General features: G+C 52.1%; 1 protein-coding gene across 3 annotated transcripts in view; it reads left to right on the plus strand.

Moving 5' to 3' along the window:
* The first annotated feature begins 374 nt into the window (after positions 1-374).
* LOC134935883 (calmodulin-binding transcription activator 2-like) overlaps positions 375-22,291 on the plus strand; it is an 86,949-nt gene continuing 65,032 nt past the window's right edge. For all 3 annotated transcript variants that reach the window (XM_063930730.1, XM_063930731.1, XM_063930732.1), the window contains exons 1-8: positions 375-493; positions 1,080-1,215; positions 1,417-1,488; positions 1,838-1,991; positions 3,118-3,258; positions 4,500-5,764; positions 21,719-21,845; positions 21,936-22,070. In XM_063930730.1, the coding sequence (XP_063786800.1) occupies positions 378-493; positions 1,080-1,215; positions 1,417-1,488; positions 1,838-1,991; positions 3,118-3,258; positions 4,500-5,764; positions 21,719-21,845; positions 21,936-22,070 (2,146 nt within the window). In that variant the 5' untranslated portion in view covers positions 375-377. The remainder of the gene's footprint in view (positions 494-1,079; positions 1,216-1,416; positions 1,489-1,837; positions 1,992-3,117; positions 3,259-4,499; positions 5,765-21,718; positions 21,846-21,935; positions 22,071-22,291) is intronic.

The raw sequence follows: 22,291 nt of genomic DNA on the forward strand, positions 1-22,291 counted from the left end.
CCCATAGTCAAAGTTCTTTTTAGGTGCCCTATCTCCTGCGGAGCCCGTCTATACCCCATGGTCCTTACGGAGTCCCCAGCATCCTCTACGGACTAGGAGAAATAGATTTACCGGTAGGTTTAAAATCTTATTTTTTCTTCCTCACATCATGACACAGTCGCCCTCCCCACACTAAATGTAATCACATACTCACCGTGTCCCGCAAGATCAACGCACTCGCCACCTGAAATAATCTGTGCCGCTGTGACCATTTTAATCATCATGTTGTTCTGTTCCTGCCCCCACTTCAAAAGCGGGCTGACACGGGTGTGCAGGGGGTAGAGTCGTAATAAGGAGACGCTGCTCAGACCCCCGTCACCCGTAAACCAGTTTATCCCATGGGCGTCATTATGTTACAGGGAGTTCTCTGTCTCTCTTCCCTGCAGGAAATCGCCTCTTACCTTATCACCTTCGAGAAGCACGACGAATGGCTATCCTGCGCCCCTAAGACCAGGTACAGTACCTGCATATTTATTATGGGCCCGCTTTTCCATTCCCATCTCCAAGTTACTTACAGGATGCCTGATTTTCTCTATTATTGTTAGACATCGCCTGATATGTAACCAGCGCTAATTCTTTAGAGACTTCTCCTTGGAAGACTTGTATCCGCATTAATATCTATGGCCGCAGTTTACATTTTTAAGAAATAAAGCAACAACCTCTGTCCGCCTGTTACTGAGCCGTTCCCACAGACCCCCTATATTCACGCTGGCGACTGTCTGCGCCGCTGCAGGAGTCTACTGTCGCCAAATAGCAAGGGACGCAGACAAGAGCCTGAACAAGGCTTGTGTAGCAGATGACTGAAGACCTCCGGCCACCTGCAGACAGTGAACGCAGCCAGTATTTGTGCTGTACCAACCGTAGCATAAATATGACCTCATACCCTGAATATTGGTTCAGCCGACCCCCCCCCCCCCCCCCATTCCCCCCACGCAATAATGCAATTTAATACCTCGTGCAAACAACCAGGAATTAGTATACCTGTTACTGATATATAGTGGCAGGTGGTAAACTTTGTTGCTCTCTGTCCTGTCCCCTAGACCCCAGAACGGTTCCATCATCCTATACAACCGGAAGAAGGTGAAATACCGGAAAGATGGCTATTGTTGGAAGAAGAGGAAGGACGGAAAGACCACACGGGAAGATCACATGAAGCTGAAAGTGCAGGGTATGGAGGTGAGTTTATCTCGGAGACGCTTGTGCTTTGGTTACAGCCCGTGCGCAGTTTATCAGCGTTCGTGTTGCGGCGATGGGATTGGCTGCGAGCAGAGGAAAGCAGCCGCTATAATATAAATATAGAGATGAGAAGGAAATTGCTCATAGCTTGGCTGTCTCTCCCAGGCAGTCAGTGTAACGGTGGTTGTGTTCTCTCCCTAGTGCCTCTATGGATGCTACGTCCACTCGTCCATTGTTCCAACCTTTCACCGACGCTGCTACTGGCTCCTACAGGTGAGTATTGGCGGCCGGCGGATGTGCGTGGTCTCTCACTGCCTTCTAGAAATTTTATTTCACTTTGCAGTTTGTGAAGTGGCCACAAGGTGTCCTCGGTGGTCTGCTGGCCTTTGTGGATTGTACAACTGATCAAGCAAACTAATAATATTTTGTGTAAGTGGGGGATTTAAGTAATCTCATTCATATATAGGTACTGGTCTGTGCGAGTTTTCAGTACGCTGTGATGCCAGCTCACTGGCGGAATTTCCTGCCCAATAACCCGCTGTCAATTCAATCTCCCCCACTGATCGCTTACAGAGGACCTGTCTTTGCCTTGATCGTGAACGAACAATTATTATTGTTTCAGAACCCAGATATTGTTCTAGTTCACTATCTGAATGTTCCAGCCATTGAGGATTGTGGGAAGATCTGCGGCCCCATTCTGTGCTCCACAAGTAGTGACCGGAAAGAGTGGATGAAATGGAGCAAAGAAGATCTCATCAGCCAACTGAAACCCATGTGTAAGGGGCAAGAGGGGTGTAGAGAGTAGTGGGAGGGTATCTATCATCCGGAACCCATGTGTAAGGGACAAGGGGGGCGTAGAGAGTAGTGGGAGCTTATCAATCATCCGGAACCCATGTGTAAGGGACAAGAGGGGTGTAGAGAGTAGTGGGAGGGTATCTATCATCCGAAAACCCATGTGTAAGGGACAAGAGGGGGGTGTAGAGAGTAGTGGGAGCTTATCAATCATCCGGAACCCATGGGTAAGGGACAAGAGGGGTGTAGAGAGTAGTGGGAGGGTATCTATCATCCGGAACCCATGTGTAAGGGGCAAGAGGGGTGTAGAGAGTAGTGGGAGGGTATCTATCATCCGAAAACCCATGTGTAAGGGACAAGAGGGGTGTAGAGAGCAGTGGGAGCTTATCTATCATCCGGAACCCAAGTGTAAGGGACAAGAGGGGTGTAGAGAGTAGTGGGAGGGTATCTATCATCCGAAAACCCATGTGTAAGGGACAAGAGGGGGGTGTAGAGAGTAGTGGGAGCTTATCAATCATCCGGAACCCATGTGTAAGGGGCAAGAGGGGTGTAGAGAGTAGTGGGAGGGTATCTATCATCCGAAACCCATATGTAAGGGACAAGAGGGGTGTAGAGAGTAGTGGGAGCTTATCAATCATCCGGAACCCATGGGTAAGGGACAAGAGGGGTGTAGAGAGTAGTGGGAGCTTATATATTATCCGGAACCAATGTGTAAGGGGCAAGAGGGGTGTAGAGAGTAGTGGGAGGGTATCTATCATCCGAAAACCCATGTGTAAGGGACAAGAGGGGTGTAGAGAGTAGTGGGAGGGTATCTATCATCCGAAAACCCATGTGTAAGGGACAAGAGGGGGGTGTAGAGAGTAGTGGGAGCTTATCAATCATCCGGAACCCATGTGTAAGGGGCAAGAGGGGTGTAGAGAGTAGTGGGAGGGTATCTATCATCCGAAACCCATATGTAAGGGACAAGAGGGGTGTAGAGAGCAGTGGGAGCTTATCTATCATCCGGAACCCATGTGTAAGGGACAAGAGGGGTGTAGAAAGAGGTTACTGCACCTTTCAGTGGGTGAGGGAGGGGTAGATCCACCTTTTGATATTTTGCCTTCTTTACAGTTCATGGCGTTAAGTGGTCCTGCAGTAACGGGAACGGAACTAGCGAGTTCTCCATAGAGCAACTTGTACAGCAGACGCTGGAAACACACCAAGCCAAACCCCCACCCCGCACCCACACCTGTCTGTGTAACACCACTCTGGGTGAGTCCGCGTACTCCCGTACACCCCACACCTGTCCGCGTGCTCCCGTACACCCCACACCTGTCTGTGTACTCCCGTACACCCCACACCTGTCTGTGTACTCCCATACACCCCACACCTGTCTGTGTACTCCCTTACACCCCACACCTGTCTGTGTACTCCCGTACAACCCACACCTGTCTGTGTAGTCCAGTACACCCCACACCTGTCTGTGTACTCCTATACACCCCACACCTGTCTGTGTACTCCTATACACCCCACACCTGTCTGTGTACTCCCTTACACCCCACACCTGTCTGTGTACTCCCATAACACCCCACACCTGTCTGTGTACTCCCGTACAACCCACACCTGTCTGTGTAGTCCAATACACCCCACACCTGTCTGTGTACTCCTATACACCCCACACCTGTCTGTGTACTCCCTTACACCCCTCACCTGTCTGTGTACTCCCTTACACCCCTCACCTGTCTGTGTGCTCCAATACACCCCACACCTGTCTGTGTACTCCCATACACCCCACACCTGTCTGTGTACTCCCATACACCCCACACCTGTCTGTGTACTCCCTTACACCCCTCACCTGTCTGTGTACTCCCTTACACCCCTCACCTGTCTGTGTGCTCCAATACACCCCACACCTGTCTGTGTACTCCAATACACCCCACACCTGTCTGTGTACTCCCATACACCCCACACCTGTCTGTGTACTCCTATACACCCCACACCTGTCTGTGTACTCCCGTACAACCCACACCTGTCTGTGTACTCCCTTACACCCCTCACCTGTCTGTGTACTCCTATACACCCCACACCTGTCCGTGTACTCCCGTACAACCCACACCTGTCTGTGTGTGTTCTCCATACACCTCAATTCTGTGTAACACCAGTGTGTGTGTGTGATCTCTGTACATTGTGCGTGTGTCCCGGTAACAGGAGAGAACCTGTGCCCATACCACGTCTAGTTTATTTGCGTTTTCGTTTTCATCCAGCACAGCGTTTCCCCAGACACACTAACAGTCCCTTGTTTTAGTGATATCCCTGCTTGAGCACAGATTCTTAAATCAGAATAACAAAAGTACTAATTAAGTCACCTGTGTTTAAGTATAGCTATCCTTAAAACCTGGCCTGTTAGTGTGCCTTGAGAACCGTGGTTGGGAACCCCTGATCTAGTGTGATGTCTCCTGTCTCGCCAGTTTCATCTCTCACACCTAAATGAGCATTTTGTCTTTTTCCTTAAGGATCATCCGGCAGCGTTCCTCACAAATGTACCAGCACCAAGCACCGCATCATCTCTCCAAAGGTGGAGCCTCGACTGTGCCCATTCCCTGCTCTTACCGAGGTTCAGAACTTCTCTTCGTCTTCTACGGAGCCAGACCAAGGCAAGGAACGAAGACCAGGGCATAGGGGGGCCAAGGCACCTTTGGCCAATGACGCCAGCTCCTCACATTCCTTCCCAGACCTACCAGACACCACTCAGACCTCCCCTCCGCTGACGCTCACAAATGGATTCTACGCCGATAGGGAGCTGGCTGGAGTCACCATAACGACCACCCCTGGTGTTCCCGGCATTAGTGCGGTGCTGGTGATGACCGGAATTGCAGAGAAGCCCCTGGCATTGACACCCAGCCAACATCTTTTGCCAGCAGACGCCGTAAACCAACCTGCCACCGTACCGGTCGGCATTTCCATCCTGCCTACGCCCGTAGAGGGCCTCCTGCTCTCCTCCTCACACAGCCTGGAGGTAGCCATGGAGGCAGCTCCCGGGGGAAGCAATGGAACGTTCGACCCAGACTCCTTCCTCAATAGCCCAAGGGAAGGACAGACTTACGGGGGAGCGGCGAAGACAGGTGACTTTAAAACGGAGATGATTGACGGAGGGATGGAGGACTTGGGCTCCAAGGTGGGGAGTTACATGGAAACAGGCAATCTAACAGAAGCTGGATTAGTCACAAACATGGCCGAGGAGAAGCCAAGTGTGGGAAAGACAGGGATGGAGGAGGAGGAGAGTGGTGTGGCGGAGGAGGTCAGCCACGGATCGGAGATTGAAATGGAGGAGACAAAGGATGAGCAGGTCAGCTCCAGCGATGAGGTGAGAAAGGACATTGTATCAGCAGGGGAAGGGCAGGAGGACGACGGTGAAGCCCCGGGAACCCACATGAACGACCTCTATTCCATCATCCAAAATGATTTGAGTTCTTCCTCTGGGGCGTCCAGTGTGCACATGGAGCTTTCTGCGGAAAACTTCAACATCTCCTTTGATAGCCAGTTCCCGGACCTCATCTCTGATTTGATGACTGACGAAGCTGCCCCAGGAGGGTATGAACAGTTTGGGGAACCTCAAGCCAATTCTTCACCAGTTCAAGCGGGATATGGACAACCCCAGCAGATGCAGCCATTGGGAGGAAGCACTTCTGCAGTTACAGACCCGTTCCCTGAGCCAGGCGACACTTCAGTAGGGCTAGTGGAAATTACAGACTTCTCTCCGGAATGGTCCTATCCTGAGGTAAGTGGTCCTCCTCCCACTCTCTGTGTGTTTTCCTGTTCCTGTCCTTTCCTTGCTGCTCTGGTGCCTGTAACAGCGCCATCTGCAGGCTCGGGTAATAGTGAGTGCTAAGCTTACCATTGTGCAACTGGTTTATACCTGGCGATTGTGTGGCTGGAACCTGTTCTGCCCCGCCATTGCTTTTTGTTTCCCCCCCCCCCACTATAGGTGTTTACTAATCCCCCCATCGCCTGGCGCTGCTGCAGGAACCCCTTATGGCGCTTCATGAATAAATGATGAAATCGATTTAAATGGAAATTCTTGGTGAAAAAGTTGGTTTTGGTACGGAGAACAGGTCCTGTCTCTCAGTAAGACACCAGGACGGGCAGACACTCACGTTCTGAGATTATCCGTGTCCCGTGGCAAGCTTGTTCAGGCTGGTGACACTGGCAGCTCCTGGACTTCTTTCCTTTTTGGAGATTGTGCTGTCGCACTGCCACTGGAAGAAACGGGTAAATTAGAGGAAAATTCTGCTGAACCGTCAAAGGGCGGTATTCAGTTAGCCCCGTAAAAATTTTTGACCGATGGTCATTTTGGGCTATTTGTTACCCACCTCTTGAAAAAGCGGCAATCTGCATAGAAACGCGTTGAGGACACGGCTGTACCACCTGTTGCCGCTCTTATGCACCACTTTGTTTGCCAGCTACCACGGATTGACCTATTGTTTGTCCGCCGTGCTCGGGGATTACTTGCACAGCGCTTCACATCTTGCAAGGGGTATAGCAGAAGGCATTTTTGCTCCAGGCAGAGCATCGCCTGCTCCCAGAAGACTCCGGCAGGGAGTAATGAATTCTGGACGCTATCCCCCGCATGACACGCTCAGTGCCAATTCCAGCACCTGGAGCATTGGTGAGTGCTAGCCGCGTTTGAGACTGATGGGACTTTTGTGACGAGGCATCTTCAATCTTGGTACATTTATTGGAGCTCCTTAATCTGGCACTCTGCTTATTATAGCTCATATTGGTTACCATGCTCTCTCTGCACAGCGATCCACGCATGGCATGCCAATTCCAGTTCCGGCTCTCCGCAGTGCTCTGCTCACTCTCCACTTACCCAGCTTTCGGGCCTTCTTCCTCCACACCAGAGTTCCCTCTAAAACTCAGACATGGGTGCTGCAATGACACTTTCAACCAGCAGACCACTGATTCCCCAATCACAGGCTCTGCAGCGGTCACCTGATTCTGCACACCAATCCGCTGCTGTTCTCTGCTTCACCAATCCCTGGCCTAGCAGCGGTCATCTGACCGGTTCCTCCTATTACCGCTCTCCGGAGGGGGATATAAGGATTGACCAGACAGACTGCAGGTGCCCTTAATAACGTCGCTTCACTGAGCGACGTCTCTGGGCTCCAGTCTTTGTACTTCTGCAGCTTGTGGTAGTACCCAGTTTGTTCCATCGGTTCCAGTCCGATAATCCTGTACCCTCGGTTCGGGTCCGATAATCCTGTACCCTCGGTTCCAGTCCGATAATCCTGTACCCTCGGTTCCAGTCCGATAATCCTGTACCCTCGGTTCCAGTCCGATAATCCTGTACCCTCGTTTCGGGTCCGATAATCCTGTACCCTCGGTTCCGGTCCAATTATTCTGTACCCTCGGTTCCAGTCCGATAATCCTGTACCCCCGGTTCCAGTCCGATAAACCTGTACCCTCGGTTCCAGTCCGATAATCCTGAACCCTCAATTCCAGTCCGATAATCCTGTACCCTCGATTCCGGTCCAATTATTCTGTACCCTCGGTTCCAGTCCGATAATCCTGTACCCTCGGTTCCAGTCCGGTAATCCTGTTCCCTCAGTTCCAGTCCGATTATTCTGTAACCTCGGTTCCAGTCCGATAATCCTGTACCCTCAGTTCCAGTCCGATAATCTTGTACCCTCGGTTCCAGTCCGATTATTCTGTAACCTCGGTTCCAGTCCGATAATCCTGTACCCTCTGTTCCAGTCTGATAATCCTGTACCCTCGGTTCCAGTCCGATAATTCTGTACCCTCGGTTCCAGTCTGATAATCCTGTACCCTCGGTTCCAGTCTGATAATCCTGTACCATCGGATCCAGTCTGATAATCCTGTACCCTCGGTTCCAGTCTGATAATTCTGTACCCTCGGTTCCAGTTTGATAATCCTGTACCCTCAGTTCCAGTCTGATAATCCTGTACCCTCGGTTCCAGTCCGATTATTCTGTAACCTCGGTTCCAGTCCGATAATCCTGTACCCTCTGTTCCAGTCTGATAATCCTGTACCCTCGGTTCCAGTCCGATAATTCTGTACCCTCGGTTCCAGTCTGATAATCCTGTACCCTCGGTTCCAGTCTGATAATCCTGTACCATCGGATCCAGTCTGATAATCCTGTACCCTCGGTTCCAGTCTGATAATTCTGTACCCTCGGTTCCAGTCTGATAATCCTGTACCCTCAGTTCCAGTCTGATAATCCTGTACCCTCGGTTCCAGTCCGATAATCCTGTACCCTCGGTTCCAGTCTGATAATCCTGTACCCTCGGTTCCAGTCCGATAATTCTGTACCCTCGGTTCCAGTCTGATAATCCTGTACCCTCGGTTCCAGTCTGATAATCCTGTACCATCGGATCCAGTCTGATAATCCTGTACCCTCGGTTCCAGTCTGATAATTCTGTACCCTCGGTTCCAGTTTGATAATCCTGTACCCTCAGTTCCAGTCTGATAATCCTGTACCCTCGGTTCCAGTCCGATTATTCTGTAACCTCGGTTCCAGTCCGATAATCCTGTACCCTCTGTTCCAGTCTGATAATCCTGTACCCTCGGTTCCAGTCCGATAATTCTGTACCCTCGGTTCCAGTCTGATAATCCTGTACCCTCGGTTCCAGTCTGATAATCCTGTACCATCGGATCCAGTCTGATAATCCTGTACCCTCGGTTCCAGTCTGATAATTCTGTACCCTCGGTTCCAGTCTGATAATCCTGTACCCTCAGTTCCAGTCTGATAATCCTGTACCCTCGGTTCCAGTCCGATAATTCTGTACCCTCGGTTCCAGTCTGATAATCCTGTGCCATCGGATCCAGTCTGATAATCCTGTACCCTTGGTTCCAGTCCGATAATCCTGTACCCTCGGTTCCAGTCTGATTATTCTGTACCCTCTGTTCCAGTCCGATAATCCTGTACCCTCGGTTCCAGTCCAATAATCCTGTACCCTCGGTTCCAGTCCAATAATCCTGTACCCTCAGTTCCAGTCCGATAATCCTGTACCCTCGGTTCCAGTCCAATAATCCTGTACCCTCGGTTCCAGTCCGATAATCCTGTACCCTCGGTTCCAGTCCAATAATCCTGTACCCTTGGTTCCAGTCCGATTATTCTGTACCCTCTGTTCCAGTCCGATAATCCTGTACCCTCGGTTCCAGTCCGATAATCCTGTACCCTCAGTTCCAGTCCGATAATCCTGTACCCTCGGTTCCAGTCCGATAATCCTGTGCCATCGGATCCAGTCTGATAATCCTGTACCATCGATTCCAGTCCGATAATCCTGTGCCATCGGATCCAGTCTGATAATCCTGTACCCTCGGTTCCTGTCCGATTATCCTGTGCCATCGGATCCAGTCTGATAATCCTGTACCCTCGGTTCCAGTCTGATAATCCTGTACCATCGATTCCAGTCCGATATCCAGTGCCATTGGCTCCAGTCTGATAACTTGTGTAATCGGTTCTAGTCTGTCTCTCTGTGCCGTTGGTTTTAGTCCAATCCCTTGTATCATCGATTCTAGCTCTCTCAGAATCTTAGTCGTCAAAGGTCCACAGGCGTCAGTAGAGGGTAACCCAGGCAGAGGGCCGCGGCCTGCTCGTTGGGCGCAGAAAAACCCAAATCCCCTTGCTGGACGTCCCTGGAGAAGACCACCGGCAAGTTATACTCCGCGCCTCTGTCCTGGGTAGTCGTCAGTTCCCTAGTACCCGTCTGTGACCTCACTATTCAGCACAAGTAACCAGTCTGCAAGCCTCAAGCTCCAGTCCTCCTATCTTCCTGCTCATGCACAAGAATTATCCGAGACCTCCAAGCCTCCACTTCACAGTGTCCACCACTGCGGTCACAGCCGGGAGCACAAAACCTCACACGTAGCGTCCATCCGGATGGATATATGTGAGGGAGGAGCTCAATCGATCAGGTCATTTAAAGGTCCAACATCCCTATGGAGAGTCTGTGTGGTTGGGTTCCGGTGCCCTTCAAAGGGTGGTGGGAAACTCAGAACACTGCTGGTGTAGTGACGTCCGGTGATCTGCAGGGGGCACCTGTGTGCTCAATTCTCATGGAAAGTAAAGCTCTTGGATAAGGAGTTGTTCCATAAAACACAGGATAGTTCCTAAAGTCATGTTTATATGTCTGTATAGATATACTATTGTAGTATAGATTACATAAATGAAGAAACCGGAGGACAGTATATGTTATATATTTGGTGTCATCAGACGTTGGTCCCTTGCAGTCACCATTGCAGAAGACCTTCCTGACCGCAGTGATGACAACGAAGTGGAGAAGTGTTTCATCCAGGTGTCCAGTTCTGTCCGTCGCAGTGTGACATTCAGGCGTTCCTGTGCTCCTCCATTTCTCATTGTGTAGGGATCTATATTCCCTGTAGTCTGGCTGGGATCCTTTGTGTCGCTTGCCTTGGGGTAAGCGGCCTCTTCAGCTCACGACGCCCTACGTACCGGCCAAGCAGCCATTCTGTTGGTGCCCGCCATCACTGGTAGAGTGGTGGAACAGGGTCACTGGTCCCTGGATGATAGTGATACTTATCCCATAATACAGGACAGCTGCTACACACACTCAGGGGAGTATACACTCACCCAGTGCATCTGGGGACACTCCCATAATACAGGACAGCTGCTACACACACTCAGGGGAGCACACACTCAGCCAGTGCATCCGGGGACAGTCCCATAATACAGGACAGCTGCTACACACACTCAGGGGAGCACACACTCAGCCAGTGCATCTGGGGACAGTCCCATAATACAGGACAGCTGCTACACACACTCAGGGGAGCACACACTCAGCCAGTGCATCTGGGGACACTCCCATAATACAGGACAGCTGCTACACACACTCAGGGGAGCACACACTCAGCCAGTGCATCCGGGGACAGTGCCATAATACAGGACAGCTGCTACACACACTCAGGGGAGTATACACTCAGCCAGTGCATCCGGGGACAGTCCCATAATACAGGACAGCTGCTACACACACTCAGGGGAGCACACACTCAGCCAGTGCATCCGGGGACAGTCCCATAATACAGGACTACTGCTACACACACTCAGGGGAGCACACACTCAGCCAGTGCATCCGGGGACAGTCCCATAGTACAGGACAGCTGCTACACACACTCAGGGGAGCACACACTCAGCCAGTGCACCTGGGGACAGTCCCATAATACAGGACAGCTGCTACACACACTCAGGGGAGCACACACTCAGCCAGTGCATCCGGGGACAGTCCCATAATACAGGACGGCTGCTACACACACTCAGGGGAGCACACACTCATCCAGTGCACCTGGGGACAGTCCCATAATACAGGACAGCTGCTACACACACTCAGGGGAGCACACACTCAGCCAGTGCATCCGGGGACAGTCCCATAATACAGGACAGCTGCTACACACACTCAGGGGAGCACACACTCAGCCAGTGCATCCGGGGACAGTCCCATAATACAGGACAGCTGATACACACACTCAGGGGAGCTCACACTCAGCCAGTGCATCCGGGGACAGTCCCATAATACAGGACAGCTGCTACACACACTCAGGGGAGCACACACTCAGCCAGTGCATCCGGGGACAGTACATAATACAGGACAGCTGCTACACACACTCAGGGGAGCACACACTCAGCCAGTGCATCCAGGGAAAGTCCCATAATACAGGACAGCTGCTACACACACTCAGGGCAGCACACACTCAGCCAGTGCACCTGGGGACAGTCCCATAATACAGGACAGCTGCTACACACACTCAGGGGAGCACACACTCAGCCAGTGCACCTGGGGACAGTCCCATAATACAGGACAGCTGCTACACACACTCAGGGGAGCACACACTCAGCCAGTGCATCCGGGGACAGCCCCATAATACAGGACAGCTGCTACACACACTCAGGGGAGCACACACTCAGCCAGTGCATCCGGGGACAGTCCCATAATACAGGACAGCTGATACACACACTCAGGGGAGCACACACTCAGCCAGTGCATCCGGGGACAGTCCCATAATACAGGACAGCTGCTACACACACTCAGGGGAGCACACACTCAGCCAGTGCACCTGGGGACAGTCCTATAATACAGGACAGCTGCTACACACACTCAGGGGAGCACACACTCAGCCAGTGCACCTGGGGACAGTCCCATAATACAGGACAGCTGCTGCTACACACTCAGGGGAGCACACACTCAGCCAGTGCATCCGGGGACAGTCCCATAATACAGGACGGCTGCTACACACACTCGGGAGCACACACTCAGCCAGTGCACCTGGGGACAGTCCAATAATACAGGACAGCTGCTACACACACTCAGGGGAGCACACACTCAGCCAGTGCATCCGGGGACAGTCCCATAATACAGGACAGCTGATACACACACTCAGGGGAGCACACACTCAGCCAGTGCATCCGGGGACAGTCCCATAATACAGGACGGCTGCTACACACACTCAGGGGAGCACACACTCAGCCAGTGCATCCGGGGACAGTCCCATAATACAGGACAGCTGATACACACACTCAGGGGAGCACACACTCAGCCAGTGCATCTGGGGACAGTCCCATAATACAGGACAGCTGCTACACACACTCAGGGGAGCACACACTCAGCTAGTGCATCCGGGGACAGTCCCATAATACAGGACAGCTGCTACACTCAGGGGAGCACACACTCAGCCAGTGCATCCAGGGACAGTCCCATAATACAGGACAGCTGCTACACACACTCAGGGGAGCACACACTCAGCCAGTGCATCCGGGGACAGTCCCATAATACAGGACTACTGCTACACACACTCAGGGGAGCACACACTCAGCCAGTGCATCCGGGGACAGTCCCATAGTACAGGACAGCTGCTACACACACTCAGGGGAGCACACACTCAGCCAGTGCACCTGGGGACAGTCCCATAATACAGGACAGCTGCTACACACACTCAGGGGAGCACACACTCAGCCAGTGCATCCGGGGACAGTCCCATAATACAGGACGGCTGCTACACACACTCAGGGGAGCACACACTCAGCCAGTGCACCTGGGGACAGTCCCAAAATACAGGACAGCTGCTACACACACTCAGGGGAGCACACACTCAGCCAGTGCATCCGGGGACAGTCCCATAATACAGGACAGCTGCTACACACACTCAGGGGAGCACACACTCAGCCAGTGCATCCGGGGACAGTCCCATAATACAGGACAGCTGATACACACACTCAGGGGAGCTCACACTCAGCCAGTGCATCCGGGGACAGTGCCATAATACAGGACAGCTGCTACACACACTCAGGGGAGCACACACTCAGCCAGTGCATCCGGGGACAGTCCCATAATACAGGACAGCTGCTACACACACTCAGGGGAGCACACACTCATCCAGTGCATCCGGGGACAGTCCCATAATACAGGACTACTGCTACACACACTCAGGGGGCACACACTCAGCCAGTGCATCCGGGGACAGTCCCATAATACAGGACAGCTGCTACACACACTCAGGGGAGCACACACTCAGCCAGTGCACCTGGGGACAGTCCCATAATACAGGACAGCTGCTACACACACTCAGGGGAGCACACACTCAGCCAGTGCACCTGGGGACAGTCCCATAATACAGGACAGCTGCTACACACACTCAGGGGAGCGCACACTCAGCCAGTGCATCCGGGGACAGTCCCATAATACAGGACAGCTGATACACACACTCAGGGGAGCACACACTCAGCCAGTGCATCCGGGGACAGTCCCATAATACAGGACAGCTGCTACACACACTCAGGGGAGCACACACTCAGCCAGTGCACCTGGGGACAGTCCCATAATACAGGACAGCTGCTACACACACTCAGGGGAGCACACACTCAGCCAGTGCATCCGGGGACAGTCACATAGTACAGGACAGCTGCTACACACACTCAGGGGAGCACACACTCAGCCAGTGCATCCGGGGACAGTCACATAATACAGGACAGCTGATACACACACTCAGGGGAGCACACACTCAGCCAGTGCATCCGGGGACAGTCCCATAATACAGGACAGCTGCTACACACACTCAGGGGAGCACACACTCAGCCAGTGCATCCGGGGACAGTCACATAGTACAGGACAGCTGCTACACACACTCAGGGGAGCACACACTCAGCCAGTGCACCTGGGGACAGTCCCATAATACAGGACAGCTGCTACACACACTCAGGGGAGCACACACTCAGCCAGTGCATCCGGGGACAGTCCCATAATACAGGACAGCTGCTACACACACTCAGGGGAGCACACACTCAGCCAGTGCATCCGGGGACAGTCACATAATACAGGACAGCTGCTACACACACTCAGGGGAGCACACACTCAGCCAGTGCATCCGGGGACAGTCCCATAGTACAGGACAGCTGCTACACACACTCAGGGGAGCACACACTCAGCCAGTGCATCCGAGGACAGTCACATAGTACAGGACAGCTGCTGCACACACTCAGGGGAGCACACACTCAGCCAGTGCACCTGGGGACAGTCCCATAATACAGGACAGCTGCTACACACACTCAGGGGAGCACACACTCAGCCAGTGCATCCGGGGACAGTCCCATAATACAGGACAGCTGCTACACACACTCAGGGGAGCACACACTCAGCCAGTGCATCCGGGGACAGTCCCATAATACAGGACAGCTGCTACACACACTCAGGGGAGCACACACTCAGCCAGTGCATCCGGGGACAGTCCCATAGTACAGGACAGCTGCTACACACACTCAGGGGAGCACACACTCAGCCAGTGCATCCGAGGACAGTCACATAGTACAGGACAGCTGCTGCACACACTCAGGGGAGCACACACGCAGCCAGTGTATCCGGGGACAGTCCCATAATACAGGACAGATGCTACACACACTCAGGGGAGCACACACTCAGCCAGTGCATCCGGGGACAGTACATAATACAGGACGGATGCTACACACAGTCAGAGGCGTTGTCAGACACCAGACCTCCTGCCAGGACAGTTACCTCAATCTCATTTCCTACACTCACAGAAGATGGTGACTAAGTGCTCCCGGCTGCAGTGATGCTCCTTACATTTGCTGTGTCCCAGCATCACGCAGGTCAGCCTTGGGACTAAGTGCTCCTGGCTGCAGTGATTCTCCTTACCTGTGCTGTGTCCCAGCATCACGCAGGTCAGCCTTGGGACTAAGTGCTCCTGGCTGCAGTGATTCTCCTTACATTTGCTGTGTCCCAGCATCACGCAGGTCAGCCTTGGGACTAAGTGCTCCTGGCTGCAGTGATTCTCCTTACCTGTGCTGTGTCCCAGCAACGTGCAGGTCAGCCTTGGGACTAAGGCCCTCATTCCGATTTGTTCGCTCGCTAGCTGCTTTTAGTGATGCTCCTTGCCACCTGCTGTTGCATTTACAAGTGGCACCTGAGCGCTGAGTGGTCCATTCAGAAATGAAGCCTGAGCACGCGGGTTAGCCGTGGAGTGCAGCTGCCGGTTCTCCAGCCGCAGGAGAGCTGTTACTGATCTGCTGCATGACAGCATGTGATAACGTGTACCGATAATTGATAAAGAAGGTAGACTAGTGTTCTTAAGCCTTTATTCCCCTTTCCACAGTTTTTAGACTTTGTGTTAGTGTAAGCGGGGAAATAATTTATTATCCAAATATTTCTCTGACGCCCTAAGTGGATGCTGGGACTCCGTAAGGACCATGGGGAATAGCAGCTCCTCAGGAGACTGGGCACAACTAAAAGAAAGCTTTAGACTACTGGTGTGCACTGGCTCCTCCCACTATGACCCTCCTCCAGACTTCAGTTAGAATCTTGTGCCCGGCTGAGCTGGATGCACACTAGGGGCTCTCCTGAGCTCCTAGAAAGAAAGTATATTTTAGGTTTTTTATTTTACAGTGAGATCTGCTGGCAACAGACTCACTGCAGCGAGGGACTAAGGGGAGAAGAAGCGAACCTACCTAACTGGTGGTAGCTTGGGCTTCTTAGGCTACTGGACACCATTAGCTCCCGAGGGATCGACCGCATGGAACCGGCCATTGATGTTCGGTCCCGGAGCCGCGCCGCCGGCCCCCTTACAGAGCCAGAAGCAAGAAGTGTTCCGGAAAATCGGCGGCAGAAGACTTCTGTCTTCAACAAGGTAGCGCACAGCACTGCAGCTGTGTGCCATTGCTCCTCATGCACACCTCACACTCCGGTCACTGATGGGTGCAGGGCGCTGGGGGGGGCGCCCTGAGGGCAATATAATACACCTTGGCTGGCAAATCTACACCATATATAGTCAGGAAGGCCATATAGGTGTAAAAATACCCCTGCCAGAATTCCAGAAAAAGCGGGAGATGTCCGCCGGAAAAGGGGCGAGGCCATCTCCCTCAGCACACTGGCGCCATTTTTCCCTCACAGCTCCGCTGGAAGGACGCTCCCTGGCTCTCCCCTGCAGTGTCAAGCTACATAAGGGTAAAAAAGAGAGAGGGGGCACTAAATTTAGGCGCAGTATATATATATATATATATATATATATATATAATAAGCAGCTATAAGGGAAAAAACACTCATTTATAGTGGGATCCCTGTGTTATATAGCGCTCTGGTGTGTGCTGGCGTACTCTCTCTTTGTCTCCCCAAAGGGCTTTGTGGGGTCCTGTCCTCTGTCAGAGCATTCCCTGTGTGTATGCGGTGTGTCGGTACGGCTGTGTCGACATGTTTGATGAGGCGGCTTATGTGGAGGCGGAGCAGATGCCGATAAATGTGATGTCACCCCCTGCGGGGTCGACACCTGAGTGGATGGTTCTGTGGAAGGAATTACGCGACATCGTCGACTCCTTGCATAAAAGGTTTGACGACATACCAAATATGGGACAGCCGGCTTCTCAGTCTGTGCCTGCCCAGGCGTCTCAGAAGCCATCAGGGGCTCTAAAACGCCCGCTATCTCAGATGGCAGACACAGATGTCGACACGGATACTGAATCCAGTGTCGACGACGATGAGACTAATGTATCTTCCAATAGGGCCACACGTTATATGATTGAGGCAATGAAAAATGTGTTGCATATTTCTGATGTTACCCCGGGTACCACAAAAAAGGGTATTATGTTTGGAGAGAAAAAACTACCAGTTGTTTTTCCTCCATCTGAGGAATTAAATGAAGTGTGTGAAGAAGCGTGGGCTTCCCCCGATAAGAAACTGGTAATTTCTAAGAGGTTACTGATGGCGTACCCTTTCCCGCCAGAGGATAGGTCACGTTGGGAAACATCCCCTAGGGTGGATAAAGCGCTCACACGCTTGTCAAAGAAGGTGGCACTACCGTCTCCGGATACGGCCGCCCTGAAGGAATCTGCTGATAGAAAGCAGGAGGCTATCCTGAAGTCTATATATACACACACAGGTGTTATACTGAGACCAGCTATTGCTTCAGCATGGATGTGCAGTGCTGCAGCTGCGTGGTCAGATTCCCTGTCGGAAAATATTGATACCCTAGACAGGGACACTATATTGCTAACCGTAGAGCATATTAAAGACGCACTCTTATACATGAGGGATGCACAGAGGGATATTTGCCGGCTGGCATCTAAAATAAGTGCAATGTCCATTTCTGCCAGGAGAGGGTTATGGACTCGGCAGTGGACAGGAGATGCAGATTCTAAAAGGCACATGGAAGTTTTGCCTTATAAGGGTGAGGAGTTGTTCGGGGATGGTCTCTCGGACCTCGTTTCCACAGCAACAGCTGGGAAGTCTACATTTTTACCCCATGTTCCCTCACAGCCAAAGAAAGCACCGTATTATCAGGTACAGTCCTTTCGGCCCAATAAGGGCAAGCGGGTTAAAGGCGCGTCCTTTCTGCCCAGAGGCAGAGGTAGAGGGAAAAAGCTGCAGCATACAGCCAGTTCCCAGGAGCAAAAGTCCTCCCCCGCTTCCTCTAAGTCCACAGCATGACGCTGGGGCTCCACAGGCGGAGCCAGGTACGGTGGGGGCCCATCTCAAAAATTTCAGCGATCAGTGAGCTCGCTCACGGGTGGATCCCTGGATCTTTCAAGTAGTATCTCAGGGGTACAAGCTGGAATTCGAGACGTCTCCCCCCCGCCGTTTCCTCAAATCTGCCTTGCCAACAACTTCCTCAGGCAGGGAGGCAGTGTTAGAGGCAATTCACAAGCTGTATTCCCAGCAGGTGATAGTAAAGGTGCTCCTACTTCAACAAGGACGGGGTTACTATTCCACAATGTTTGTGGTACCAAAACCGGACGGTTCGGTGAGACCCATTTTAAATTTGAAATCCTTGAACACGTATATAAAAAAATTCAAGTTCAAGATGGAATCGCTCAGGGCGGTTATTGCAAGCCTGGACGAGGGGGATTACATGGTATCACTGGACATCAAGGATGCTTACCTGCATGTCCCCATTTACCATCCTCACCAGGAGTACCTCAGATTTGTGGTACAGGATTGTCATTACCAATTCCAGACGTTGCCGTTCGGTCTATCCACGGCTCCGAGGGTCTTTACCAAGGTAATGGCCGAAATGATGATACTCCTTCGAAAGAAGGGAGTTTTAATTATCCCGTACTTGGACGATCTCCTGATAAAGGCGAGGTCCAGGGAGCAGTTGTTGGTCGGGGTAGCACTATCTCGGGAGGTGCTACAACAGCACGGCTGGATTCTAAATATTCCAAAGTCACAGCTGGTCCCTACGACACGTCTACTGTTCCTGGGGATGGTTCTGGACACAGAACAGAAAAAAGTGTTTCTCCCGGAGGAGAAGGCCAAGGAGCTGTCATCTCTAGTCAGAGGCCTCCTAAAACCAAAACAGGTGTCGGTGCATCACTGCACGTGGATCCTGGGAAAGATGGTAGCTTCCTACGAAGCAATTCCATTCGGCAGGTTCCATGCAAGAACCTTTCAGTGGGACCTGTTGGACAAGTGGTCCGGATCGCATCTTCAGATGCATCGGCTGATAACCCTGTCTCCAAGGACCAGGGTGTCTCTGCTGTGGTGGCTGCAGAGTGCTCATCTTCGAGAGGGTCGCAGATTCGGCATACAGGACTGGGTCCTGGTGACCACGGATGCCAGCCTTCGAGGCTGGGGGGCAGTCACACAGGGAAGAAACTTCCAAGGACTATGGTCAAGTCAGGAGACTTCCCTGCACATAAATATTCTGGAGCTGAGGGCCATTTACAATGCCCTAAGTCAGGCAAAACCCCTGCTTCAAAACCAGCCGGTACTGATCCAGTCAGACAACATTACGGCGGTCGCCCATGTAAACCGACAGGGCGGCACGAGAAGCAGGACGGCGATGGCAGAAGCCACAAGGATTCTCCGATGGGCGGAAAATCACGTGTTAGCACTGTCAGCAACTGGGAAGCAGACTTCCTCAGCAGGCACGACCTCCACCCGGGAGAGTGGGGACTTCATCCGGAAGTCTTCCAACTGATTGTAAACCGTTGGGAAAGGCCACAGGTGGACATGATGGCGTCCCGCCTAAACAAAAAGCTAGAAAGATATTGCGCCAGGTCAAGAGACCCGCAGGCGATAGCTGTGGACGCTCTAGTGACACCGTGGGTGTACCGGTCGGTTTATGTATTCCCTCCTCTTCCTCTCATACCAAAGGTACTGAGGATAATAAGGAGAAGAGGAGTAAGAACTATACTCATTGTTCCGGATTGGCCAAGAAGAGCTTGGTACCCGGAACTTCAAGAAATGATCTCAGAGGACCCATGGCCTCTGCCGCTCAGACAGGACCTGCTGCAGCAGGGGCCCTGTCTGTTCCAAGACTTACCGCGGCTGCGTTTGACGGCATGGCGGTTGAACACCGGATCCTGAAGGAAAAGGGCATTCCGGAGGAAGTCTTCCTACGCTGATTAAAGCTAGGAAAGAAGTAACCGCAAACCATTATCACCGCATATGGCGAAAATATGTTGCGTGGTGTGAGGCCAGGAAGGCCCCAACGGAAGAATTTCAGCTGGGCCGTTTCCTGCACTTCCTACAGTCAGGGGTGACTATGGGCCTATAATTGGGTTCCATTAAGGTCCAGATTTCGGCTCTATCGATTTTCTTCCAGAGAGAACTGGCTTCACTACCTGAAGTTCAAACTTTTGTTAAGGGAGTGCTGCATATTCAGCCCCCTTTTGTGCCTCCAGTGGCACCTTGGGATCTCAACGTGGTGTTGGATTTCCTAAAGTCACATTGGTTTGAGCCACTTAAAACCGTGGAATTGAAGTATCTCACGTGGAAAGTGGTCATGTTGTTGGCCTTGGCTTCGGCCAGGCGTGTATCAGAATTGGCGGCTTTGTCATGTAAAAGCCCTTATCTGATTTTCCATATGGATATGGCAGAATTGAGGACTCGTCCCCAATTTCTCCCTAAGGTGGTATCAGCCTTTCATCTGAACCAACCTATCGTGGTGCCTGCGGCTACTAAAGACTTGGAGGCTTCCAAGTTGTTGGACGTAGTCAGGGCCCTGAAAATTTATGTTTCCAGGACAGCTGGAGTCAGAAAGACTGACTCCCTCTTTATCCTGTATGCGCCCAACAAGTTGGGTGCACCTGCTTCAAAGCAGACTATTGCTCGCTGGATCTGTAGTACGATTCAGCTTGCACATTCTGTGGCTGGACTGCCGCATCCTAAATCAGTGAAAGCCCATTCCACGAGGAAGGTGGGCTCTTCTTGGGCGGCTGCCCGAGGGGTCTCGGCTCTACAACTTTGCCGAGCAGCTACTTGGTCGGGGTCAAACACATTTGCTAAATTCTACAAGTTTGACACCCTGGCTGAGGAGGACCTAGAGTTTGCCCATTCGGTGCTGCAGAGTCATCCGCACTCTCCCGCCCGTTTGGGAGCTTTGGTATAATCCCCATGGTCCTTACGGAGTCCCAGCATCCACTTAGGACGTCAGAGAAAATAAGAATTTACTCACCGGTAATTCTATTTCTCGTAGTCCGTAGTGGATGCTGGGCGCCCATCCCAAGTACGGATTGTCTGCAATACTTGTATATAGCTTAACTAAAGGGTTATTGTTGAGCCATCTGTTGAGAGGCTCAGTTATTGTTCATACTGTTAACTGGGTATTGTATCACGAGTTATACGGTGTGATTGGTGTGGCTGGTATGAGTCTTACCCGGGATTCAAAATCCTTCCTTATTGTGTCAGCTCTTCCGGGCACAGTATCCTAACTGAAGTCTGGAGGAGGGTCATAGTGGGAGGAGCCAGTGCACACCAGTAGTCTAAAGCTTTCTTTTAGTTGTGCCCAGTCTCCTGCGGAGTCGCTATTCCCCATGGTCCTTACGGAGTCCCAGCATCCACTACGGACTACGAGAAATAGAATTACCGGTGAGTAAATTCTTATTTTTAAGCTCGTTACCCCATGATTTCCCCCAGATGTGCGGGAGGAAAGGGCTTGGATGAGCCAATCTACCCCAGTGTGAGGTGCGGCTGAGATATCTGCCGCAGGGTGACACTAATCCTTGTGCAGAATGACCATACAGATAGATCCATATATTTATGTGTCCTCTGTGTGCAGTGTGTACGGGGACAAATTGCCCCTATACATTATTCTGTATTATGGCGGCAGTATGAGGGCACTTAGGTCAGTAGAAGTATCATAGTCCTGTTGGGGAGAGATAGGCAATGTAAAGTCACCCTGTCTATCTTATTTCCTTTATCCCCCCCGTATCCCTCACCTCATTCTCACCCCTCTCATTGTTCTCCCCATTCAGGGTGGCGTTAAGATTCTCATTACCGGACCGTGGCTGGAGGACACCGATTCCTATTCCTGCGTGTTCGATCACGTGACTGTGCCGGCCTCTCTCATCCAATCAGGAGTGCTGAGGTGCTACTGCCCAGGTCAGGAGATACTCGGAGTCACTGTGCGTGCTGCCTGCGGCGTATCTGTGTCGGTACAGAAGGTAACGCTCTGTTCCGGTTGTATTGCAGCGCACGAGGCCGGACTGGTCACGCTGCAGGTCGTGCAGCACCAGCGTGTCTTCTCGCACTCTGTGATCTTCGAGTACCGTGCCCGGAACTTCCTGTCCCTGCCCAGCACCCAGCTGGACTGGCTCTCCCTGGACGGTAAGTGGCGGCTGGTGGCGGGACAGGACTTGTTGGGCTGGCGGGGGCTGGTGACGCTGCTTGGCTCATTCTGTGTGTATGAAGTACCGCATGACTAAGTGTAGGGATTACGTAGGGAGTAACGGTACTAATGTTCAGTCGGTTTGGCAGCACGGATGGTGTAGTGGTTAGCATTACTGCCTCACAGCACTGAGGTCATGGGTTCAATTGTCACCACGGTT

The sequence above is a fragment of the Pseudophryne corroboree genome, chromosome 6 (genome assembly GCF_028390025.1).
Source record: "Pseudophryne corroboree isolate aPseCor3 chromosome 6, aPseCor3.hap2, whole genome shotgun sequence".
NCBI classification, from domain to species: domain Eukaryota; kingdom Metazoa; phylum Chordata; class Amphibia; order Anura; family Myobatrachidae; genus Pseudophryne; species Pseudophryne corroboree.